We start from the raw sequence: 24650 nt of genomic DNA, 5'->3' as shown, positions 1-24650 counted from the left end.
TTATAAAAGTCTCCAACAACCTTCAACATGAACAGGTGGTCTGAGAAGGTCAAGCCCCACCTGCCATGGGCATTTCCTTGACCCACAGTCCCACAGTTTGAGCACCTTGAACAACACATGAATGCAGCATCCTCCCAGACTCCTCTGGCAGCCAGTCTGTCCCTTGTGACAGAGCAACAATAAACACAGGAGATGACTTCAGGTACTCTTTGCAGTATCCACAAATAGAAGTTAGTCATAAAGAGAGAAGTTTTATTTTTTCCCCTGTGCACTGGCTCTGTGTAACAGGTGAAACTGGGAGAACAGAAAACAAAAAAAATAGGAAAAGAGAACTGCACTCATTTGTAAACACGCTTTTAATCCCTGAAAAACACAGTTCAGCACTGTTCCCTGTTTGGTGTACATGCTCTTTTATCTATCTCCAAAATCCCTGCAGGGCTGCCTTTGAATTAGGATCGTGTCAAGGGTGCAGTGAGGGCACTTATGAGGAGAGTGAAAGGGGGACCCAGAGGACCTGACTTCCCTGCTCCTCCAACATTGATGGCTACCAGGGGCAGGGGAGAAGATATAGAAAAGGGCCCTTACTTGAATTTAAAGGTCTCGCCAAGTTCTACCGCACTGCCAGGTGTGATCTCGAAAATCCCACTGAAAGGGTAGGGATGCCCTCCATAGGCAAACTCTGACAAGGAGAGAAACAGGCTGTGAGTAATTGAATTAACGCCATGTCAGGAAAAAGTCTATGGCAGCTGTCTGCACAGCTCAACATCAGCACCAGGGCCTGGGCTATTGCCAAAATCTTTTTCAGCCAGACTCAGAAAGCCATTTTCACTCTCTGGTGACCTATCAGACTGAGGGTGCCCTCACAGTCTCCCTCCATGCTAACGCTACTGTTTTCCCACAGCACCAGGAAAACTCTCTGAAGTCTGCCTCTGTGCCCACCCAGGTGACTTCCTCTCAGGGGAAAGTTCTGCATTGAGGGCATCTGGATAAACTGTGAGAGGCTGCCAGTGGTGCTACTGAGCTTTAAGAAGTCTTTTCTAAAGTAGGGAGAAATCAAATCTTTCAGAGGTATTTACAGGCAGTGATTAGGAAGTCTTTGCAGAAAGCCGGGCTGATTGCATTCTGCTGCCTCAGCACACAGTCCCTCCGTGTCATACAGGCCACCTTGCATGGCCTATGAAACACAGCCTGTGGTCCTCACAGTGTCCCACAGGCCATCTCACAGGGCCTGTGAAAGCCTCTGTGCTTGAGATGGAAATGGCACCTCAGGGATTCTGTCTACTGCATCGCACTGGGTAAAAATACCATGAGTGAGTAGGCCAAGTCATTCCCATTTAATGTTGAAGAAGGAAACAGAAAGTCAGTGATGTTAGCCCATCCTTCACTGCACTACAGCTGTTTCCCCAGATCCCTTGACTTCACCTTTTGCAGTGGGTGGCTCTAATCAGCTTTAGGTCCATCCAGACAATTTCAAAAGTCTTACAAGACATTTTCTTTTCTCTGTGGCTCTGTTGTTTCAAATGAACGGTTTCCAAAATCTGGAAACCCAGATTACAAGATTTCTAGACCATAGGCATTCATAAAGAATGACTGGAAAATGGATTTACCCTGACAGGAAATTAGCATAAACACATATGCAGGTGTTAAAACACCACTGATCTTAAAACACTACTAATCTGCCTCTCTTCGCCCTCCTTCATTTCTCCCCTCCTTCACTACTCTTACAATGGCTTTCCAACATAGCTCCTCCTATCTGCCATCCTGCTCACACCTGCACAAGCTATAGAGGCTGCAGTTACATACTGAAAATAAGAAGGGCTACATGGTTCATGATGGAACTGCACAAGTTCCTCCTGGACTGCACAATGGACTCTAAAAAGAGAACTGGCTGAGTTTTTCATTCCTCAAAACATTCCTTGCCAAAAGCTGTAAATTTGGGATACTTTTCCATATCAGACTAGACATACATTGTCCCATGTTCTGCAGGTAGTGAAAAGGAAATATTTCATACCTCTGCCGTAGATCTCGATGCCAGAGTGGAAGACACCAATCCCCAAGGTGGAGGTGTATTCATTTATCCAGTACTAAAGTAAAAGAAAAGTCACATTGGGAAGCATTAGTGGAAAAGAAACACATGATCTTGGTCTAGGATATATCCCCTATCTCCCCAGTTCCTCTTAAGGAGAAGAGTGATTTTGAAATTATCTAGAGACTCCTTACAGACCAACAGAAGTGGGCACTATGTTTATACAGCTGGCTGGAATTAGGTCTCCAAAAATGCTCATTTAATCTTTTCCACATAACGCACTAACCTGTATTAAGATATAACAACCTGAACCTCCATAAACCCAGTTGCTACAGGATGTGCAATTATTTATCTATCTTCTCACTTAAATACCTGACACTGAGCCAGTTTTATCAATTCACTTGCCTTATTTGATCTCAAAATCTGGAGTAAGAGAATCCCCAATTATTTTCCGCACACCTTTTTACATCACCTCCCAACATCTACTTATTAGTATTTTGGTTTTAAGCAAAAAGATCATAGAGACAGAGGTCTGTTACCCTGATAGGTCAGAGGGGCACTATTTAGTAATTATCTATCAAACATTGGTAACTGCTTTATAGGAAAAAAAGGAACTCGGAGCATGCTAGTCAACATTTTATTCAGTGGCACCATATACTATCGAGCACTGATTTCAGAAGAGACAAGGGCTTGATGTTCCAAAATTAGGTCCAAGATGACCAAACCTTCATCCAAGTCAGACAAATTTTCAAGAGGAGCTGTTAAGTGACTTTGTTGCTCTGTAGCCCAGCACTTCCCCATTACATTTAGAGCAGAGTAATGCCACAGTCTAGGATATGCATGTGATGCTCTTCCACCATTTCCATCATTCCGTGAAGGACAGCACAGACACCCGAACAAGTCCCAGCTAAGCTAATTCTGGAGCGGGAAGCCATACAGCCATGCCAGGGCAGTGCTGCATTGGAGATAATTAGCCCTGCCCAGCACCAGCATTTATTAGGTCAGCTGCAGAGCTGTGCTGCTACAGAAATTATGTTTTCAGGCACTGAGCAAACTGCACATGTCTGCTATATTTACAGTTCACTTACAGCTGCCGTGCAGTGAAGATATGTCTCTAGTAACTCAGAGCAACTAAATTCTTGTTTTAATCAAGCACTGCAAGGAAAGTGAGTGTTGTTCACTTGTTCCTGTACAAGGACATGACAGGTTCATTAAACTAAAATTCTCTTTTGGGTCTGGTGGCAGCTTCTTGTGGAGCCAGAGTAAGCTGCACCTTCCCTGTGTCTGGTGTCACTGAGCTGCCATGGTATGAGTAAGAACCCCTCTGCTGTCAGGTAATCAGAGGTCTGGCATACTCCAACTACTGTACTCACACTGCTTGCTTATGTATTTATGACTGCAGTAGTTCTGTAAATCACCTGAAAATGTTTTCTGCAAGACCACTGCTACTGTGAAAAAACACAGTAGCTTTGATATGAAAAGCGTAGTCCCAGGCTTGACTTAATGTATAGCCAATCTTGATACCTTAAACTATGTCTCCAAAAATGCTTGCCTCTGGCAGTACAGCCAGAGTACAGTTCCATTTCCCTCCAGAAAATGCTGTAATGCTACTTGTTCTTTGCAAGTTTTCTTATCACAAATGACGTATTGCTGCTGGAGGGCAGCAAACCACCTGACCCCAGCTGGACCCCTGCCCACTGCTCTCTGCAGACCTTGTGTAACCTCCACTTACCTCTTCACTTGAATTATGCAAACTCCTGGTTTTTAGGATACATCAGAGCATTAAACTGGAGCTGGGTCTGGTAGCTCTCAACCTACCTCTGCCAGCTGGGACAGCATGTTAGCAGTGAACCCTCTGGTGAACACCAGGCCTAGTATTTAGGTGCCTTTGCCTTCTACTGCCCTTCTCCACAGTTCTCTGTTGCCCTGTCCTCTGCACCAGGAACATCCCTACTCTAACTGGGGAAGAAGATACAGAAGTGGAGGCCACATATGACACCAGGGGACTGTAGTGGGTTTGTTTCCTTTTCCTGGGAGGAAACCTAGGATAAGTCACCTGATTCATATTGACTCGGAAGATATTCCATACCATGTTACGTCAGCTCAGATATAAAGAAGGGAGGAGGAAGTAGCTCGCTCTCTTCCGTGATAGCTATCCGGCGGGACGGCTGCTCCTTGGAGGAAAGAGAAAGAGCACTTCGCTTACTGTGGGAAGTAGAATTTTACTATTAGTTTCCTTTGCCTGTGTGTTTGTAGTGTTATTAGTTTTTTCCTTTTTCTCCGTATAAATATAAAACTGCCTTTCTTGGTAAATCCCGAGTTTTTACTTTTTTTTTTCCATCTCCCCTTTTCCCTCTGAGGGGGGAGATCTGCACAGCCTTGGTGGACACCTGGCGTTCAGGCAAAGTAAACTACCAAAGGGACAAAAGCCTGCCTTCCCTTGACACATAACTCTCGGTTTAGTTCTTTGATCTCCCAAATCTTGTGGAATCATAGAATCATTAAGGTTGGAAAATACCTCTAAGAACATCAAGTCCAGCCATGGCACCCTACTATGTTCACCACTAAACTATGTCCTTAAGTGGCATATCCACACATTTTTTTAAATATTTCCAGCCATGGTGACTCCACCACTTCCTTGTGAGCTTGTTCCAATGCTTGACAACACTTTCTGTGAGGATATTTTTCTATATATATTCTAAACCTCCCTTGACAGAACTTGAGGCTATTTCCTCTTGTCCTGTCACTTGTTACCTGGGAGAAGAGACCAATCCTCACCTCACTACAACCTACTTTCAGGTAGTTGTAGAGAGCAATGATGTCTCCCCTTAGCCTCCTTTTCTCCAGGCTAAACAATCCCAGTTCCCTCAGCTTCTCCTCATAAGACTTGTGCTCCAGACCCTTCACCAACTCTGTTGCCCTTCTCTGGACACACTCCAGCATCTCAATGTCTTCTTTGTAGTGAGGGCCCCAAAACTGAACACAGGATTTGATGTGCCACCTCACCAGCACCCAAGTACAGGGGAATAATTACTTCCCTGGTCCTGCCGGCCACACTATTTTTGATCCAAGCGAGGATGCCACTGGCTTTCATGGCATCTTGGGCACTGCTGGCTCATGTTCAGCTGCTGTTGACCAACACCCCCGGGTTCTTTTCCACTGGGCAATTTTCCAGCCACTCTGCCTCCAGCCTGTAGTGCTGCACTGGGTTGTGACACAACTACAGGACCCGGCATTTCACTTTACTGCACCTCATAAAATTTGCCTCGGCCCATCGATCCAGGCTGTCCAGATCCCTCTGCAGAGCTTTCCTACCCTCAAGCAGATCAACATTCCTGCTCAGCTTGGTGTGGTCTGCAAACTGACTGAAGGTGCAGTTTTAACTATCTGGGTTAACTGCTCAGATAGTGTCAGGTAGTCTCAGCAAGCTTCAGAGAAACACTGGTTTCTCAAGTCCTACTGCATCAACTCCCAGATGATATGGTAAGTAGGTTGTCTTCTTCCCTCAGGCTGAGCTATTGTCTCACAGCAACAATACAAGCAAAACATGCCCAGGTCACGCCAGCTGCTTTGCTTAGAGAGGTAACTAATAGGAAGAGAAGGGAGACTTTTTAAATTAGAAATGCTCTTGCCAGTTATCAAAATCAGGGCTATCTGCAGAGCCTCATCTGCATCATGCTTTATATTTCAAACAAGAAAGTTAAACTGAAAGCCACTTGCAGCTATACCATTTTCTTCTTCCATATTAAAGCTTATATTGGCTCCAAACAACAAATAAACAATCAGACAGGAAAAAACCAAAAACCTCTCCTTGATTATTTCTTAGGGTAATGTGCTGAGACCTGATCACCTCATACCTACAGAGCACTGTCAGATCACAAGCCCACCCTATGCCTCAACTACCCTTGTTCCCACCACAGAACGTCAGCCCCTGGAATCCACCCTGCCCAACTCCAGGAACAGAGAGCCAGGCTGCGGGACAGCTCTGGAAGCACAGGTGATGAGGAGGTTCCACCAGAGTTAAAGGAGTGTTTTACTGGCTGATGCCAGGTGTTGCAAGATTACAACCATCACATGGACATTTCTGTATTTAAATGGTGTATTTTTCAGTATTAATTCCTTTAATGAACTATTATGGAATTGCAACAACCTCAGCTATACCTAAATTTGAACTGAAGCTACTCTGATTTAGTACTTTCTTTCAAATAATTTCAGTAACACAAGGCTGTAATTGAAGTGGGGTCTGATTTATATCTTGGTTCTATTGATATGATACTGATATGACCTGCTAGCAAGACCAAAGTGCAAGGCAGCTCTGAATCATGGCTGTACTGTCCTCATCTCACCCATGTCTCCAGGGTGCTGTAGAATCTGCCTCCGGTGTGTGACTGAACACACAGTGAACGCCTCACAGCACTTTGGCACAGCCCACGGCTTGTCTCGGGAGGAAGCTATGCCAAAGTGAACATGTCAGTCACTTGCTGAGCTGGAAGAGAGAATCCAAGCCAGATTTGAAACCAGGTTTCTACACTCATGCACAAGCTGGCCTCATTTTCCAAGGGGTTTGCAATTCTGAGCATGAGAACAGCAGTAACAATCAGCAAATACTCATCTCTGGAGTAAACTGGTTATTGCTTAGATTAAAAAAAAAATCTGCAGCCTGTTCAGTCAGATGAAAAGACCCAGGGAATTGAATACAATAGTATCTTAAAGGGAGTTGTGATTCATGTCTGCATTGCATACTGCCTGGAAAATCATGCCCTAAACCCTACTCAGAGGGACTTGGAGCATTCTGTCTCATTTTCATCTTCAACAGAGACAGAGAACTGCTCAGAAGACAAGAGAGGCAGGAAGGAAAGCTAACCAGACTGTAATAGGTCCATAAAGGCAGCAGATAGCCCAGGACTCAAAACTGAAACCCAGAGAGGAACCTCTGCATCTACAGTTTGTAGTGTATCAGTTAATAGCTTTTAATTAAGGTCTCTGATGAAGCAGAATTTGAAATTTTTGAGATTTTATTCAAGTCTTCTCTGATTTCCTGTTGGTTTGGTTCAGAGATCAGAATAACTGGTGAGATGGTTTAGATTCTGGGAGATACTCTGATTCAGGTCTTGTGTTATTCACTTCATTTATCCATCACACAGAGTTAAAAGTGAAAGTCTCACTGGAACAGTGAACCATGCCCTAACTTTGCAAAAAGGAAAGAAACTAAAAAGCTTTATTATGCTTGTATGCTTCTGTTAGGTCCAGGATGGAGAAGCAGATGATGTGATACTAGCAGATTATATCATCCTGGGACTTTTCAGAGCAGGAGTTTCTGGGGACTCTTACCAGAAACATGGGTTTCCAGGTAGAAGAGGCCCATCCATGTAACCACTAACTTCAATTAATATCATACTATAACATTGAAGTTTCTGTCACTAACTTTCTCTTTGCTTCCCTACTTCAGACTATTATTTTCCACGGTGTGTCACCAAAATCTTTCCTGCATCAATGTGCTGAGCAGTTTAACTAAACAGCTTCCTGAATTCTGGAGACAAGACCATTTCTGTGAGTATCTCAGATATTATTTTCTCTGAGCAGCCAACACACTAAGCAATATTATATTTATCATCCCAATAGGCAGGATATTCCACTCCACCTGATCCATCCATTACTGAATAGATGCTAGGTGATGCCTGCTCAGCTGGTGCTACGAAAAAATCTAGGAGCCGTAAGCTGGGGTGAGATAAGAAAGGGTTTAATTTTGCCAAGGCAATAGATGTTACGCGACCCGCGCCGGGCTGTGCCCGAGATGTTACATTTATAACAATATCTGGCCAATCCCAAGTGTATCCACCCTATAACTTTTGGCCTGGTCCACCCCCTGGCCCGCCTCCTGAAATTGGGTCGGGGGGCTTTTTGGGACCCCCTCTTCATCATTCTTCATCATCTTCGGGGTACAGAGAGCAGAGTCACCCAGTTCTTTGACTCTGTCCTGCGGTTTAGGCCAAGATATAAGCGTTCTCCAAACAAGACAGGCTTGCCTTGACTAAGAGACTAAACATTTTCTACTGGATATGGGAATAGGGTTGATATGGGGGTATGGAATGGGGTGAGAGGATTAAGGAATGTATAAACTAAGGGGTACTACGGGGAGGAGGGAGAAAGGGGTTTGTTTCTAAAATCTACTTCTATTACCTATAAAACTTATAAGGCTTACAAAATTAGAAAAATAAAAAAAATTAGGGGGCTTAAGGCATCAAGGCCATCCTTTCTTACACTCTGTACGAACATATAGAAAAAAAATCCACCAGGAGTGCTAAATAAATCTGATTTCAGCAAATAGCTGCAAACTCAGAGTACTCAGTGTCGTAAGATCCTTGCAGTAAGTTTCTGCTCTTCACTAGGTGTTGCATACAATCATTGTCTGAGCAAGGACACCAGGCTAGAGAGAGCTTTGCTCTGACCTAGTCTGGTTCTCTGATATCCATATATGACCACACACTACTGTGACCAAGACACCTTTACCAAGGATGGGTGCAGATGATGAACCAGCACCTAACTTGACTGTATCTCTTCTCAAAGCATCATCTGCATATAATTCAACAGGATTACTTCCTTTTCCCTGTGAGTTCACTGGCAGAGCCTTGCTTCTAGGAGGAAGAAAGAAAAAACCAGTAAGGGTGGACGAGATATAGATGATATTCTGACATTGCTAGTAAGCAAGGAGCATTTTAGGGTACTCCTGTCAACACAGGTCAAATAACAGACTGTCTGTCCTACTACCTGGGATTGATTTTAATCCTTTCCTCTTTCAGGGCCAAGTCACACACTGTAGCACCAAGTTCTCCTTTGCAAAGATGCCTCCTCTCTGCAGGATAGAGGAGCTGGCTCACTGCAGAAGAGACCCTTGGCTCAACAAATCCAAGTGGAGGACACCCAGGGCAGTGCTTGGCCTCTGCAGTCAACTTATGTAAGCAGCCTCGTGAAAACATGCAAAGGAGAGTGTGCACTAATAAATGCACTGATAAGTCATATCTCAAACACCAAGAGAATTCTCTGCAATGTTAAAGCTCAATACAAAAGCCAGTCTTCTAAAGGCAAAATCAGATTGATGCAAGAGACCAGCTAGGGAACATTAAAGCAATATCTCATTATATAATGATATTATATTTTATATATAATATATATAAATATATATATGTGCTCCAGCAACATATATATATAGATATATATATAAAAGAAAGGAATATGCTCATATCAGTATTATGTCCTGAGATGCATTGATCCAGATGTGAAATTTGAGAGCACAAAAGACAAAACTAAAGGGGGAAGCTAGACAACAGCATTTTAGGAAAGCAGTGAGTAAAATCCCAGCTTTATATGGCCAGCAACTTCAGAAGAGTTTCAGTTTCCCCCAATACATCTTTCTAAACTGAGATCCAGAATCTTGGGCCCACAGAGGTGGAAAGAGAGAGCCCAAAACAGATCACATATTCCCCAAGTAATGCTTGCAGAGGTGAAGGAAGCATTACTTCAACTACAGACTTGCAGGACAGGGAGCTTCCTGCAGATCTTTGCCAAGGCACCTCAGCCATACTGCAGCAGCGCTCACTTCTGTTCCAAGGCCCTAGGCACGCACACTATCATGTGGGATGACATCAAATTATACAGCATGGCTACTATTAGTAAGTTTGCTTTAGCAATTGGACGAGACCCAAGCTACTTCAGTATGACCTGTATCTCTTACACTCCATTCTCCAGAGGTCCAAGACCTGTATATTCACCAAGTCTAAAATGCTATTTTCCTAGTATACTGTGAATACAGATTAACCAGGTAAGGATTGAAATGCATGTGGGCAGAACAACAACAAAATAAAGAAGCTTAACAGAGTATTGAGGAGTGATGACACAGACCTGTCTATGGTACTTCATACCTGTGAAAAACTACCTGGGTGGGTTCTCACTCCAGCACACGCAGGACATGACTCTTCCTGCCTGAAGGATCACCTCCTATGTCAGGTCCTCATCGCTGTTGGCAAAAGCTGTCAATCTGCAAGTCACGGACCAGGGTGTGACAGGCCATCAGGTCACTCCAAATCCAGCTAGCCAAAGGCACTGCTTTAGTCAGGTACGCTAACTTTCATCTGAAATGCCAGACAGTGTTAAAGAAACAAAATACTGCAGTAAGCAGGTCTATATTTACAAACAGGCTGAGCCTCCAGCTGCAATAGGCAATAACTTTCAAGTCTAAAGAAAAACAGTTCCCAGAGTGTAGGCACTGGCCTTTTTGCAAATAACCCAACTGACAGAACTGATCAAAGCTTGGGAACTACAGGTTTTCTTCCAGGAGAGCATTCAAGTACTGAGAAATCTGCAGCTTCAGTGCAGCCAGAGAGCTTGACATAGCTCTGATGAAGCAAGGATACAGGGCTACACAAGGACCCCACACAAGGACCCCATTTCACACTTGGACAGGGACAGGTGAATTGGCTGAAGAATGAGCAAAGTCATATTAGAGAAAGTAGAAAAAGACGAAGCATCCTTTGGCATGCAACTGCCTCTTCTCTGCTGTGTTTTCAATAAAAGGAGCTTCTGCCAAGGACAGTTCTCCATCCCTCAGGTTAATACACTCTCTTAGAACAGGAATTTCCTGCAAAATCACAGCCTGATACTTAAAACTTACGCTGCTAAACATATTCCCTCATGCAAACCCACAGATTCTAAGAGAAGAGACACAAGGCAAGATGCTCAGTTGCACCCTTTAAAGGAATGACAGGCCAACCCTCTGTGGGACTGTGACAACCAACTCTCTCTCAGCATCTGTTCTACTTCAGCCAGGTTCTGCTCTTTTCTTTTCCTCTCAGGCTGGGCTAAATACATTCCTTAGCTGTCTTTTCAGAAAGGAATTTCTTTGGAGTTTACTGTGGCTTTTCAGACATTATAATATGCTTCTGAATTGCCTGATGCACAAGCCAACACTAAAATCTTTACAATTATGAAGCATAAAGAGCTTATTTCAGAGGCTTCTAAAATGCTGTATGTGGATTAAAAACTGATGCTGCTGCTGAGAGAGATTGGAAATCTACTTATGCTTCAATGTTGTGACGCAATGCGATTTTACTGGAAGAATAGCAGAACAGAAGAAAGTATTAATCACGCTGTGGAAAGGAAACAGTAAGCATTTCAGCAGTTAACTTTTGGGTGTACTCAGAATATTTTAAATTAAAAATCACAAACAAGATTTAGCTGTGAGATTGAGATACCTCCAGTGTTTCCACTTACAGCCTTATTCTATAAATGGGCAGGCAGAGTTCTGGCTCAATATACTGGTATTACTTCAAGTCTCTTACAATTTTCTGCTCTCTCCATTACTGTTCCACTTTCTACCTTGTTACACTAGTGGCAGGCATTGTCCTGAGCAGAGCTTCCTTCCTGCAGCTACATGTGTGAGGAAGTTTACACATTTACCACTGTTAACTCTTGTTGAGGACAGTGAACACTCATCCAACTTATGTTTTGCCACTTGAACGGGAACCTGTCTTACCAATAATGACATAGGGCAACTAGCTGGCTAAATTAAAGAACTATTTTCTGTCCCTGCAGAATGACTATCCCTGTCTCTTCTGTTCGAAGGTTCACACAAAACCAGCAAAGTGAATCCACCATCCCAAGGGTTTATCACACCAGTCATTACTAATGGCCCATCTTGGCTGTCTGTGCACACAACATGGTATTTATAGTAAACTGTTTACAGCATACAAGAAGGAATATGACATTTTCCCAACCTCCACCTGCTTCCCTTAAACTCATTACTGATTGTGCCTGAAGGATTCAGCTGAAGGGGCCAGGGTAGGACTGGAAACATCAAACAGAAATCACTGAGGGGGAGTTGCTGGAGCATGTGCCAGTGCCAAGAGCCTGTCACACACAGTGGTCTCATAAGCAGCCCTGCAGAAGGGCTATCCATGCTATTGCACACCACTTCACATGCTGTATCTCCTTAATTTTGACAACTTTCATGTACAGTCTTAATCTCAAGTATACGAGGCAGAAAAAAGCACATCCATTGCAGGTTTACACTGAAATGTACCTGAGAAACCTCATGGAATGTACCTCAGAAACTCGTATGTGTTAGAAACTTAGGAAAGGATAATACCTTTGCTTTAGATGCATTAACGATGGCAAATTGAGAGGTATGCAGAAAGAACAGCAGCAAAATGATCAGGGAAATGACAAGACTGACATAAAAGAATTAATTCAGAAGAGCTAATAGCTTGGCAAAGCAATGACTGCAGATGACAAATTTGCAAACATTTGAAGGGCTGACATGAATTATGGGAGAAGACTTCTTAAGAACAATACAAAAGACTCAAGTAGGAGCAACATACTCAGCTTAAAAAGAGGAGGGACTTTGACGAAGTGCTTAGAAGTTTGCCGGCAGCAAAAAAGGACAAGAAAGCTTTGGTATGACTGAGAGCCAGATATCGAGAAAGCCTTAGTGTGCTTGTGCATGACACAGTATTGAATGGTCCGAAATGTTTTCCTCTGCTAATGTCAATGAGGCTGCTAACATCTCAGCTGAGCATATTTCAGACCCAGCACACCTATATGCATTGTGAGCCCTCAGCCCAGGCTTAAGTGTGTCAAGAAGTAGGCTTTCCACCAAAGAGGACTCAGGTGATTTTGAAAAAAAAAAAAAAACAAACCATAGGGAGATAAAGACCTCCTGGTAAACCAAGCTGTAGGGTATCTGAAGCACAGTGCAGATGCTTTGGCTCTGGAACTGCCTTGACCCTGACATAAAATGGTAGGGTCAGCAATATGGCCTCAGGGCTCTCTGTCCTTCATTTTGTAGAAAGGATTTAACTTAGAACTGTAATAATGAATAAGTCCGTTAAATGATTTCTCAGATGGAGAGTAATGCTTTGGCTAGGCCCTGCTCAGACCAAGAAACATTAACATGTCTTTTTCCTTGCTGGTAAGCATACTTTGCTGTCTTCTGTGGACCTCTACCAGTCTTTCTCTCCAAAGAAGAGACAAGCCCCATCCTGATGTCCAGCATTACAGAGAGAAAACAGACATTCAGAGCATCCTTTGAAAATGCACTCCAGTCTACATATCGCTCTAGATATCCTCTAGGCAAGTGGTAGGAGAAGGGAGGATCATCTCCAAAATTTCCAGACTGTCACCATTCTGAAGGGATGCAATAGATTAACAATAAAGCCCCCCTCATCAGACACATGACATTGAAAATTTTGACCAGTTGCACACAGGCCACTTTCAACTTTCTTTTGGCAGGAACATTTCCTTAAGTGATTGTGATGAACTGGAATGTTGTTAATGTCTTAAACATTGTCAAAATCATAGAAAGACTTTTTGTCAAACTGCAAAGAACCACTGAAGCACACCCCACCCCACTCCCCCACCCCTCACCCCCCAAATATGCCTCCTAACTGGAATTTGGACTGTGACCAGAACTTGAGATAAGACTATTGTCCAATTATCTCAGGTCTATGAGAAGTAAACAAGCCTCGGGGAAGAATAATTTATCCATAAAGAAAGCCAAACTCAGCAACTGTGCTAAGAATCAGCCCTAGCTGAAGAAGGGTTTTGGGTGTGTGATGGTAAAATCTCTCCACACAAAACAGAAAGAGTAATCCTTGACCTCCTGGAAGACCACATACACACAGGACATTCATGTGAGAGGCAGCTGAGAAGGGTCATAAACCATCAAAGACCGCCAAAGCTCTCCCCAGACTCATTCCTGAGGCCTTCTACCACCAGAGGACTGCACGTGATCCAAGGCAACAAATCCATAGTCTGTCTCAAGAGACTGCAAAGCTTCCCCCTCCCAAGGGAGGTGCCTGGGCATCTCCTGAATGTATATCAATCCACTGGACTCTGTTTTGCAGGACCCTCACCACCAGGAAGACCAGAAGAAGAGGACCTATGGGATTCTGTGGGGTTCCACAGAGTGGTGATACATTTTCTATTTAATCTCTCTGTCACTCTCTTTCTTCCCCACCCCTCCTTTTTCCTATTTCTTTCTCTCTCTGTCTCTCTCTGCCTCACATTTACTGTTAAATAAAACCCATACTATTGACTTTTGCATCTGGTCTCATTTACACCTTAATTCAGGCAGAGGCATCTCTAATAATTTTAGTAACCGGATCATAACAGGGATACTGTCCAAAGGCATACTGTGCTAAGGTAGGAGTGGGGAGGAAAACTCTCAGAGATGACTGCCAAGTGGAAGGAATACCCATATTTGCATTGCAATCCAGTTCATTAATGCTTTCACCAAGGACAACAGCCTCCTAGATACACAAAGCAGAAACATCTACTCTCTTTACACCAAGAAAGTATAAAAAACTGGTTAAAACAACTTCTGACTTCTGCTAAGTTTCTATGTGGATAACTACTTGGAGAAGACTGAGGTAACAACAAAGTAATTGCAACTACAGCCGTCAGAAAGGGATAAGAAGTCCCTTTATGATATCACAGAAGGACCATGAACACCACAGGCAATGGAATAAATAGTTCCTTTTGTTCCATTCCATTAATGCAAAACACAATAACATAGTGTTTTCAACCTGTTGTGTAGAGACCCAAGGGAGACAGCAAACAACTTCAAAGGAATCTGCAGGCTGGCAGGGTTACATTTGTTAGACAAAAGTTGACATCTTCAGTAGAAAAGAATAAAACGAGGCACACAGACGTTAAAAGAAATAAATTTACTGCCCAAAAGAAAGGAGAGGAAAAAATCTTATGTTCCAGCAAGAGGTGAAAGCATATTTGAACATCTATAGAAAAACTGATGAAGGATAGTCCCATAGCTACGATGTCAAACAAGGACTTTGGGAGGTTCATATTCCCTGATCTGCTATGGACATACTCCAGATTTACTCCACACTAGTTCAAAACTAAAATTTCATCAGCAGGATACTAGATTCAAATTCAAAACTGTGATCCTCCAGATTCTTCTTCAAATCTCCATATACCCTAAAGTGTTTAACACCATCATTATCAGCAATCTGAACGGGAGATCTTCCCACTCCACTCCAGTGTGAGCTCCATACTCAGATACTCAGATAAAAAGGATCCCAGATAGAGATGGAGATCCCAGATCTCCTTTCAAACACATTGTTTGCTGCTCGAAGTCCACAAACTTAGGCCTTAGGGGCCTAGGGGTTCCTAATGGCAGCATTAGCACCACATAGACAGGAGTTATACCTACCCACAGGTGAATCTGGATCCTTACAGAAAAATAAAAAAAGGATGTAATACTCTCCAGATCTCTTCTCCCTGCAAAGGGTATGTAAGGTCAAAATTATATGTTGTATCATTCCCATTCACTTGCCAAAAACAGTTGTGCCTGTCCTGTGAGCCAACAGCAGATCAGAAAATATCAGAAAAGAATTGGGCTGTTTACACCTAAGGACTCTGTACTCTATGCTGGCTTTGGTGGTGTTCAAAATACCTCATAGTGCCCATGACAGAAATTGACTGTGTGCCACTAACATTAGTTTGCTATTGCAAAAAAATCAATATTTATCTCTAAGCTTCTGAGAAGGGAATCTATTCTGCAGCATAGATGGGGGAAACCCTTTCACAATGTGAACTGAGATTTATTTTCCTGGAGAGATTCCAGGGGCCATGCCTTCAAATATAGTGCCAATTTCATACAGTGTCTCATCTCTCTGCATTATCTTTTCCTACAAGTAAACGGATATGTGTGCATTTTTGCCATAATTGTACATTCTCTCTCTGCTGTTCCAGCACAGCTACTGAAGAATTGCATTGCAGTGATATCTCCAGATTAGATTTAAGGGATAAACAGAAAGTAAAGAACTTGAATATAGCAATGATAAAATGCCGTCGTGCCATGGAGATTCAAATACATCTTCCCTCAAAACTCCAGTTTCTGCTGGTCTGAAGAAGGAAAGAAAAAAATAGTAAAGCAAGGAACATCTCCTTGAGAAGGGAACTGTCTCAAAAAGCGGTAGCTCTATAATCTAGTCCAATGCCAAATTCGGTTTTTGGAATCTTCTACAAAGCATAAAACTGAAACAGAAACAGCAATCAGGGAAGTTCAGATAGAAACTTGTTTATAACCTATGATAAAGGGCTTCTGTGCTGAGTGATTGTAGCACTGTCTAAAATGACCAAAGATACTAAATATTAATAGTTTTGGAAATAAGTAACCATTTTCTATTGTTGACATTTACCTATTTGATGCTGACAAAGTGCTGTAAGGATACTTCCCCCCCCAAATGAAGATGCAACAGAGTGATTAATACATGCAGCATGCCACTATGGCTGACAAAAAAATTAAAAAGCTGTGGGAATATCTTAACTCTGATGTAATGTGCTCTGCTTTGGTTTGTCTGGGGGCTACAGGGGTTTTATGTTGTTGTTTTTTTTCCCAAGGATTCCTTCTGCCTTTATTTAATGAGCAGGTTTGATGTGCAGCTCTAAAAGCATTTAATAGCCACCCCTTACTGAAAGACAGAGATGGCTGTTAGCAGCAGTGCCTGGCAACAAATCATCAGTGTTTAGTACTATGAAGATACTGTTTCGGGTGAAAATAATTTCAGATTAAAGTGCAGATGTTTGTCTCTTCAAAGGGACAGCCTCTGTGCTTGCTTCTCCCAAGAGTCACACACACACCATTGCAAAGGGAGAGGCACAAACATGCCAGTGAAGATTCTTCAGAAAACACTAAGTTATCCTTTCTTTCTTCTCCTTGCCCCCACCTCCTAAACAGCACAGCATGAGTTAGACTAGTGTTCAGGATGCCCTAAATATTTCCTTTCTGCTGGGCACAATAATAATTTTACACTTGTGCTAAAGCAAATCTTCTGTACTAGTCTGCTGCGTGTTGTATACATGTAGAAACAGACCTGAAATGACCCCAGTGATTAAGGCAACTGCTTCCTTCATGGACTTGCATCTTATGGTATCTCCATATCTGAAATGTGCCCAATAAGATCAAGGACTGAAGGGGAAGAGGGAAGATAAGGAAATACTTCAGTAAAACCAAGGAGAAGATTTTGCCTTATGTAGCAGGTTTCCCTGGGAATATTCCTCCCCTTCCCTTCCCCCCCCACCTCCATTTGCATTTCTTTCTATAAAAATCCATTAGATACTGCAACTACATCTTGGCTCCTATTTATTTTAGTGAAAAGAGAAAGAGTTGTATATTTGTACCATGGTGTGCAAATGGTGTTGTCTGCCAGATTCTTCAGAGAGCTGCCAAAAAACTCTCCAGTATGCAGAGTAGACATCTAACCTCAACTGTGGCCAGGCTGAACTGTGATGTAAGAAAAAGAGGTAAGCACTGCACTGTCTCATCTAGCTCACATCCTCTAATATCAAAGACATCTGCTCTCAGATTAAACTATCTCCCTAGATTGGCCCTTGTAAGAAGCTTCTAGATGCCCAGATATCTATTGTAGAAAAACAAAGCCTTATTCAGCATTAGCCAACAATATCCCACCACCTTTCTTAAAAGCAGATTGTAACTCATTTCTAGGAGTGAAGAAGCATGCTCCAAGCACACATCCATTTTGATTAAGAGCCCATGCTCTTAATAGGACACTGTACATAACCCACATTCCATATTGACCCAAAAATGTTTCCCGCACAACCAAAGAACTGAAAAAATCACCACACTCTTTCCAGAGTGATCCAAAGGGCAGGAGAACAAGGGCAAACCCCATATAGTTGGGCTTAGCTTAGATATGGACACACAAGACATGAAGGGGGACAGATGGAGATTTCAGTTCTCCTGAGCTGCTTTTCTCTAAGTTCACAAATGCAAGCTAGGCAATACAAGTGGTCATAAAGCTATAAATTAAGCTAATTATCCAGTAAACCAAGAGAAAAGAAAGATTTCTATTCCTGTATAACAGGGAAGTAATCTTGACACTCTAGCCATGAAAGCAATGCATCATGCAAGTGATGAATGGATAGGTCTGAGACCATTCAGTTCCCACTCCATATATCTGCCTTCTCCTGAGTTAGATGGATGCATGCAAGAGGTAAACAGATTCATCAAAGAAATACGATCAGCAGCCCAGCCTGATATATTTTATCTTATGTGAAAGTTCCATTTACTCTATAAAATATGAGTTCAGTAGGATTTATATAATTAATTTTACTGTGCTTCCCTTTAGCACCACAATAATCTTGCTTAGCCTCTCACACTGGAAGAGACCAAAAAGGGATAAAAAACCCAAAATAGTCAGTATTAAACTGGTCATCATGACCAAAGGAATGCTTGCATGACTGGGAGATCTCATCTTGGGAGGTGTTAGCGTCACCAGATAGAGCCCATAAGCCAGACTTTTTGCATGCTTCCTATCAGATCTAGATGAAAAGTAGCTCATAATCTCTTTGGAGCCAGAACTCTTTCTCTGATTACCATTTATGAAGTGTCTTCATGAAACATGGTGGAATCCCAGTTCATGACTGAGGCTCATAGTTGGTATCACAAATAAAACATTCACAGCAGGACAAGGCAAATACCAGCATGCTGTAAGCAGGAGAGCATTACCTCCTTCCACAGGAGAACATGGATAAAACTTGCACAAGCAAATAGGACATATTTGCTTGTGAATCACATGTGCAAGCATAAATACAGTCTGTATGTATATAATGAAGCCTTAGAGAACAGCAGCATTTTAACTCTCTGGTTTCCATCAGGTGGCTTGCTAGCAATAAACAAACATGCCCAAGAGTGTGTACAAAGCCAACCATGGATAGTCTGACAATCAGCCTCCTTTCACATATGCTATTTTAGTAACCAAGCCTAGAAACAAGCCCAGTATGGCACCAAAGGTGCAGCACTGTAGATTGGTCCTTGGCAAAACTCCTTATAGGAACAATTTTCTCCTAATCATCCTCTCCCAGAATATAGTCACTTGCACAGCTATGCTGCTGAGTCCCTAGGAATGCCTTTGCTTTCTGTGGCAATAGTCTGCTCAGAAGAGAACCTTCTTCAGCAAGTAAACTACAGAAGATGCAAATATTTTAACTCTCAGCTTACTTTATCCTCCAAGGTGTATTTGTACAGTGGGAACAATGAGAGTAAATGCACAGCTTGGTTTGCTACCCTGCAGCAGCAGCAACATTCAGGTAACCAAGCATGAAAACAGTGCTGAATAGAGAAATACTAGCCACCAATGCATCTTTTTTCCTTTCTCTTTGTAAAAAAAGACCACCCACTGTGACATGAGCTTCATTCCTATTTTGTACAATTGTGTAGCCATGGTTTCTACCTCACTTGAACACTATTACCATCGCGGTTTGTGCATCCGTGTTTGCAGATACCTTCTTTGCTTTCCCTTCCTACTCAGTCCTAGCAAGTCACATGCTCTGTTTTATCCATTTGATCAAATGGCAAACACAACGGATGTGAGCAAGACCAGCTCGATGCTGAATTTCTGTGTTGTTGCCAATTCTAAAGAAAAACACTTCCTAAGAGAAAGAATGCCAACTAGGTTCAGCAGAGAGATGGGATGGAGAATAACATGCTTCATGTCACAAATGAGCTTTTGGAAGATGGTTGAAGTAAAGAGGAACCAGTCTGCAGTCTTAAAGCCTTAAGAATAGCCAAAATTTTAGAAGCATCCAGATGCTCTGTTTCTTTGAAATGTGGAACTGTTTGGCATTGTGGCACTCAAATCTTAGTTCAAATGCATAATCACATAAAAGATTTAGACAACATGAATACACAAATTAGGAGTGGGAAAACCACAAGGTATCCAGCAGAGAGCACTGCAGACAGAGAGCACTCTTACTGATCATTCCTCATTCAAATTGTCTCAGGACCCTGTGCTTTCAAAAGCAGAAAAAACATTGTCACTTTTAGCTTCTAAATAGACCTAAAAATTATAAGAATAGCCTCTCCAGTAACATTTATTTCTTCAATTCTTCCTCCAACATGTCAGAAGAAAAGTCTTTAGGTGCAAGTGATAGCAAAGCTGTAGAAGAATTCAAACCTGATACTCACTGTTGCAGAGAAAATAAATTCAGTCTTTCCATCAGAGCTTTCTTGTTTCCACAAAAATAAAACTGGTGAGATTCCCATGCCTGAACCTCCCACTTTTATTTTTGTATAAGGAGTAGGAAGAGTGAGGAAATCAGAAGAGGCTCTGTTAAACATTGACACGGATGGGTGTACGACACAGACAGAATTGGCCCTGGAGGATTCCAGGGGCAGAACAACACTTACCCAAGACTAACAGAGGAACCACAGGGACAGAATAGCTGAATCGTTAATGATTGTGGGCAGCCTTTTGTGTAAAATGTCTCTGGGACCTGAACACTAGAATGTAGCAAGTGTAACGCTAATCTTCAGAGGTCCTCGTGAGAGCCAGGGAAAAACACCTCTGCAAGCCTGGAATCCAAACTGGATTCATAAGTAGAAACGATAACAAAATATAGCATTAATGGGCAATAAATTTGATCTTTCAGGTAAGGATCAACATGAATTCTGCAAGGGGATGTCCTGTGACACTCATCTCTTGATATTTTTTGGAGAAAGCAGTGATTTCATTGACAAGTTAACTTATTTCAAAAATGCTTTTGATCACATTTTCCAGAAAACATCTATAAGGATTGAACTAGTCATGAGGCAAAGAGATACAGTGAGGTTCTGCAGGTAGTGCAAAAAAGCAGATAAGAACTAACTATTCTGTCTGATATAAAACCTATAAAAATGAAGCCATTATTAAAAAAAAAAAAGAGAGAGTTAAAAAAGAAAATTACTTAGCTTTTCATCACTATGTAGTACACCTACTTGCAAACTCCCTGCAAGGGCTATTAATACAAAAGGCTACATTTGTTCAGGAAAACTGAATGAAAGAAAGAGCCATAGAGGACTAGTAAAGAGGCAGAGGTCAAGCTCAGAGAAGCCTCAGAGCAAAAAAATATATGACCATGTTAGAAAGAAGTGTCATATATGCTTGTGCTGCTCCATCTCCACAAGCAGGCATTGAGGGAAGAATAATCCAATTGGACTAGATGGATCCTTGATCTCAGCCAGTTCAGCCATTTTTAATGCTTGTGTGTTCTTTTCTGTGAATAAGAATGAAAACATTGAAAGGAAACCTTGGAAATATAAAGAGGGGAGCTGTTTCAAAGATGAGCTTTCACCCACCTGAAAGACTCTGGGCAAGCCTTATGAATCCCTGGAAGAGAATCTGCCTCACACTTTGATAGTCAGGATACAGTTTAAGCAAAGGTTTTCAGATTATGCTGTAATTGCCCAATTAGCTCTTGCGTGCAAAAGGGATTCTCTTGCATTTATCCATATCCAGCAGGGCAGAAGTCCAAAGCTTTCTGCTCACTGTGGATTTGCACTTCCAATTCATTAGGATTAATTTCTTCCCCACCCACACAATTCTCTGAATCTCTTCCTCTTCTTCTGCCCCATTGCCACCTGTCAAAGTTACAAAGATGATTGGTGCTTCTTAAAAGCAGCACAGAGAATCTTTATCTATCTATTCACTGGCAGATGCTTTCTCCCCTCTGCACGGCCCCCCCCCGCCCCCCCGCCCTTTGCTAGACTAGTTCTTTCCAAAAGCCTCCAGTCTGGCAAGCTGTCCCCAGAGCACATATGTGCGTGCAGTGTTTAACCACATCACCTCCTGTAACCTCAGTGTGTAATGTGTTCCTATCCCCCCAAATCGTAGGTAGCATTTTATTCTGACAAGTACCAAGTAAAACATAAGAATATTTTCAAATCTATTGGCCATCAAATTAAATGATAACCTGTGTAAACTGGTCAGCATAAAGACTTCAGGCTGGTCCAGAGCAATTGTTCTTATTTCTAAAACAGAGGATAAATTTTGGTGGATTAACATGTATGTAATCCTGTTGTTGAGTTATTGGGCAGAACTAGGACTGACTGTTTCTCCTTTACCTCTTCCTACCTCAGTCCAAAGCTTATACAGAGCCATGGGAATCAACGGAGGCATTAATCGTTCATGCTCTGACTCATCCACCCCTGTTTACTCCCCTGTTTACTAAGTGACATGTTTTCAGAAAGCCTCTTGAATTATATTACTAGAGGTGCTCTGTAAATAAATTGGTTTGGGAATAACCATCTCTGACCCTAGGAGTTTTCTTTCAAACTGGAAATCATGATAGCATCAGAAAGCCTGCACTTTCATTTTGAAAAGACCGAGTGCTGGAAGAGTGCTTCTGACCCACAGTTCCTTTCAGTGCTGGAAGCTATCTGAACTCCATCAAAGGGGAGCACAGGTAAACCAGGAAGCCTCATGTAAGCACTTTGCTTTGAAACATCTATCACAGTCCTTAAAAAGAAATCAGAGCATTTTTAGCAGCTGCAGCTGGAGAAGAGTAAGAACAGTCTCACAATCATAACTCCACATCAAAACCCAAGAGACTGCACGGCAACAAGTTACCTAGTCATAGAGTCATAGAATAGCTCAAGTTGGATGGAACCTGTAAGGATTATTAAGTCCAACTCCCTGCTTCTCCCAGGACTACCTAAAACTAAATGATAATGACTAAAAATGTTGTCCAGACAGTCCTTGAACTGTGTCAGGGGAAGTTCGGATTATATGTTAGAAAAAGTTTTTTACTGAGAGGGTGGTTGGTCACTGCATGAACCTGACAAGAATCAGACAAGTCAGCCTCTCTGCATGTCAGTGCCTCAGCTGCAGAGTGGGAATGACAGCCTTTTCCTTCTCCAGAGAAATACTGGGAAATACACTAGAAAAGACTGAGAAAGGATCGTGTGCTGGAGTAGCAAAGGCTAAGCAGATCCCTTGGGTATTCTCCTGTTCCAGCACCTGCAACAGCAGCACAACATGGAGATAATCACATTTGCTTTAAACTGTCAAGTACCATCAGCAGGGTCCAGAGCACAGAACTGCTCAGTGGGAGCTAATGTGTCCTGTCACAAAGCACAGCACACAGCCCCCTCATACTGCACTGTTTTCTTACCCACTATTTCTGCATCTTCAATCCCTTGAACAATATTCACCACGCTGCAACATGCGTGTCTGCAATTTGCACGCCATCATCTTGAGTTGCTTGGGCTTTCCTGGACTAAACGAGTAGCAAATTGAGCACTGTCTTTCCCTCCCCCTTACTTTACTCTCCCTTTGCTTTTTACATGCTGAAGTAAAAAGCTTCCTCTGACTCAGATTTCAGCTGTCACAGATTTCAGCAATTTTCTCCTAGGAAGTCTGGATGCTAATGACAGAAATAGCAGCTGTCTCTAAATACTTCATCTGCTATCTTTGATCAAAGGGCAGTAAAGGCCAAGGCCAGGAGCAGGTGTAGTGGCTGACTACTTGCAGAAAATCTCCATTTGTGCCAGGCAGGCTCTGTGGAGAAGGGAGTGGAACCACCACCCCCTTATTGACAGGAAGGCTAGGAACAGTTGCCCCGGTAAGCAGGAGTAAGGTGGCAACAGGGCATGTGCTCACCTGGGCACAGGTGAGGCAGCCAGCCAGCAAGATGAAGGGCTGCTGCCCCTCAGCCCACCACCCAGAAACCCTGCTGCTACCTCCCATTCCTATGGGAGTCACATCAAAACATCCTAATGCCAAAAAGCAGTTAGGGTTTTAACCTCCCAAACATCCCACAGGTATTTCCTTCTGCCCCAACAAGAGCATCTTACAGGTGAGATGACTCAAGACAATGAGACTGAAGTGACTTGCTAGAAATGCAATTGAGATGGGAACTAGAACTAAAGCTTTTGTATTTTTCTTTCTCAACATCCAGTGCTTTACTCAAAATGAAGGTTTGGTTGTTCTCGGCTAGGGTCCAAGGACATGCTTTGTTGGCAGCATGACACAATCTGTTTAGAGCTTTTTGATTCCCACACGTTCAAAGCACTTGTACTTTCCTCAAAACACTGTGGTGTCATTGAACACAATGTTATGTTTGAACTGAAAAGAGGAAAAAACATCTTCATCTATTATTACATGTAAATAAGAGTTGATCTTCTACAATCCTGAAGTAAAAGTGACTTTGACCCTTGCTGTGCTAATTAGTGACAATCTACCATGAATTTGCTGAGACAAAAAAACATCCTGTCAGATCCACCATAATTTCTTTCACTCTGCGTGAAGACATCCTGGGATAGAAGGAAGGGTGGAAGGGAACACAGAAATACCTGAGGACCTAATCATGTCCTAGGGATCCTAAAGAGCACAATTTAAGTCATGTATCGTCCTGTCTTAATGGGTTCACTTACCTGCAATACCCAAGGCTTCCCACAGTATGGTTTTAAATGGTGGCAGGAAAGCGTCATATTGCCTAAACCAGAAATAAAGTGCCAGTGCCATTCCATTTCCACTAGAATTGTCCCAGCTAGAACGAGTCAGGCATCAGGTTCTCACGTCTGAATATTCCCAACAGTAAGAAGTGCCTTGAAACAAGTTGAGTGATGTTCTTTCTTCTTTCATGCCTACTCTTTGGTCTGCCTCCTCTCAATCTCTCTTTTAGGATAGCATATAAGCTGAATCAGAGAGCAGGCAACTCCTAGAGTTCTACACAGCCTTGTGTCTCTCCATTTCTAGAGCAATGGTAAGCACCAGCAAACCAAAGAGAGGCACAACAGCCAGCCAACAGTCACAGAAAATTAGTTGTGCCC

General features: G+C 42.5%; 1 protein-coding gene across 3 annotated transcripts in view; it reads right to left on the bottom strand.

The window, feature by feature from the left end:
* The window catches only part of LOC113980436 (deubiquitinase DESI2-like), a 59703-nt gene that overhangs the window by 21328 nt on the left and 13725 nt on the right, over nt 1–24650 (bottom strand). The window contains exons 1-3 of one of the 3 annotated variants that reach the window (XM_027707653.1): nt 20028–20137; nt 2012–2084; nt 586–679 (exon numbers count right to left, since the gene is read on the bottom strand). In XM_027707653.1, the coding sequence (XP_027563454.1) occupies nt 586–679; nt 2012–2084; nt 20028–20105 (245 nt within the window). In that variant the 5' untranslated portion in view covers nt 20106–20137. Of the gene's footprint in view, nt 1–585; nt 680–2011; nt 2085–4115; nt 4575–20027; nt 20138–24650 lie in introns of those variants that run through there. The other 2 variants (XM_027707666.1, XM_027707661.1) reach the window with 2 other exon arrangements.

This window comes from Neopelma chrysocephalum, unplaced genomic scaffold (assembly GCF_003984885.1).
Source record: "Neopelma chrysocephalum unplaced genomic scaffold, ASM398488v2 Primary Assembly neopelma1_24, whole genome shotgun sequence".
Classification (NCBI taxonomy): domain Eukaryota; kingdom Metazoa; phylum Chordata; class Aves; order Passeriformes; family Pipridae; genus Neopelma; species Neopelma chrysocephalum.
The sequence above is the reverse complement of the archived record's forward strand: the minus strand, read 5'-3'. Positions and strand labels throughout refer to the sequence as shown.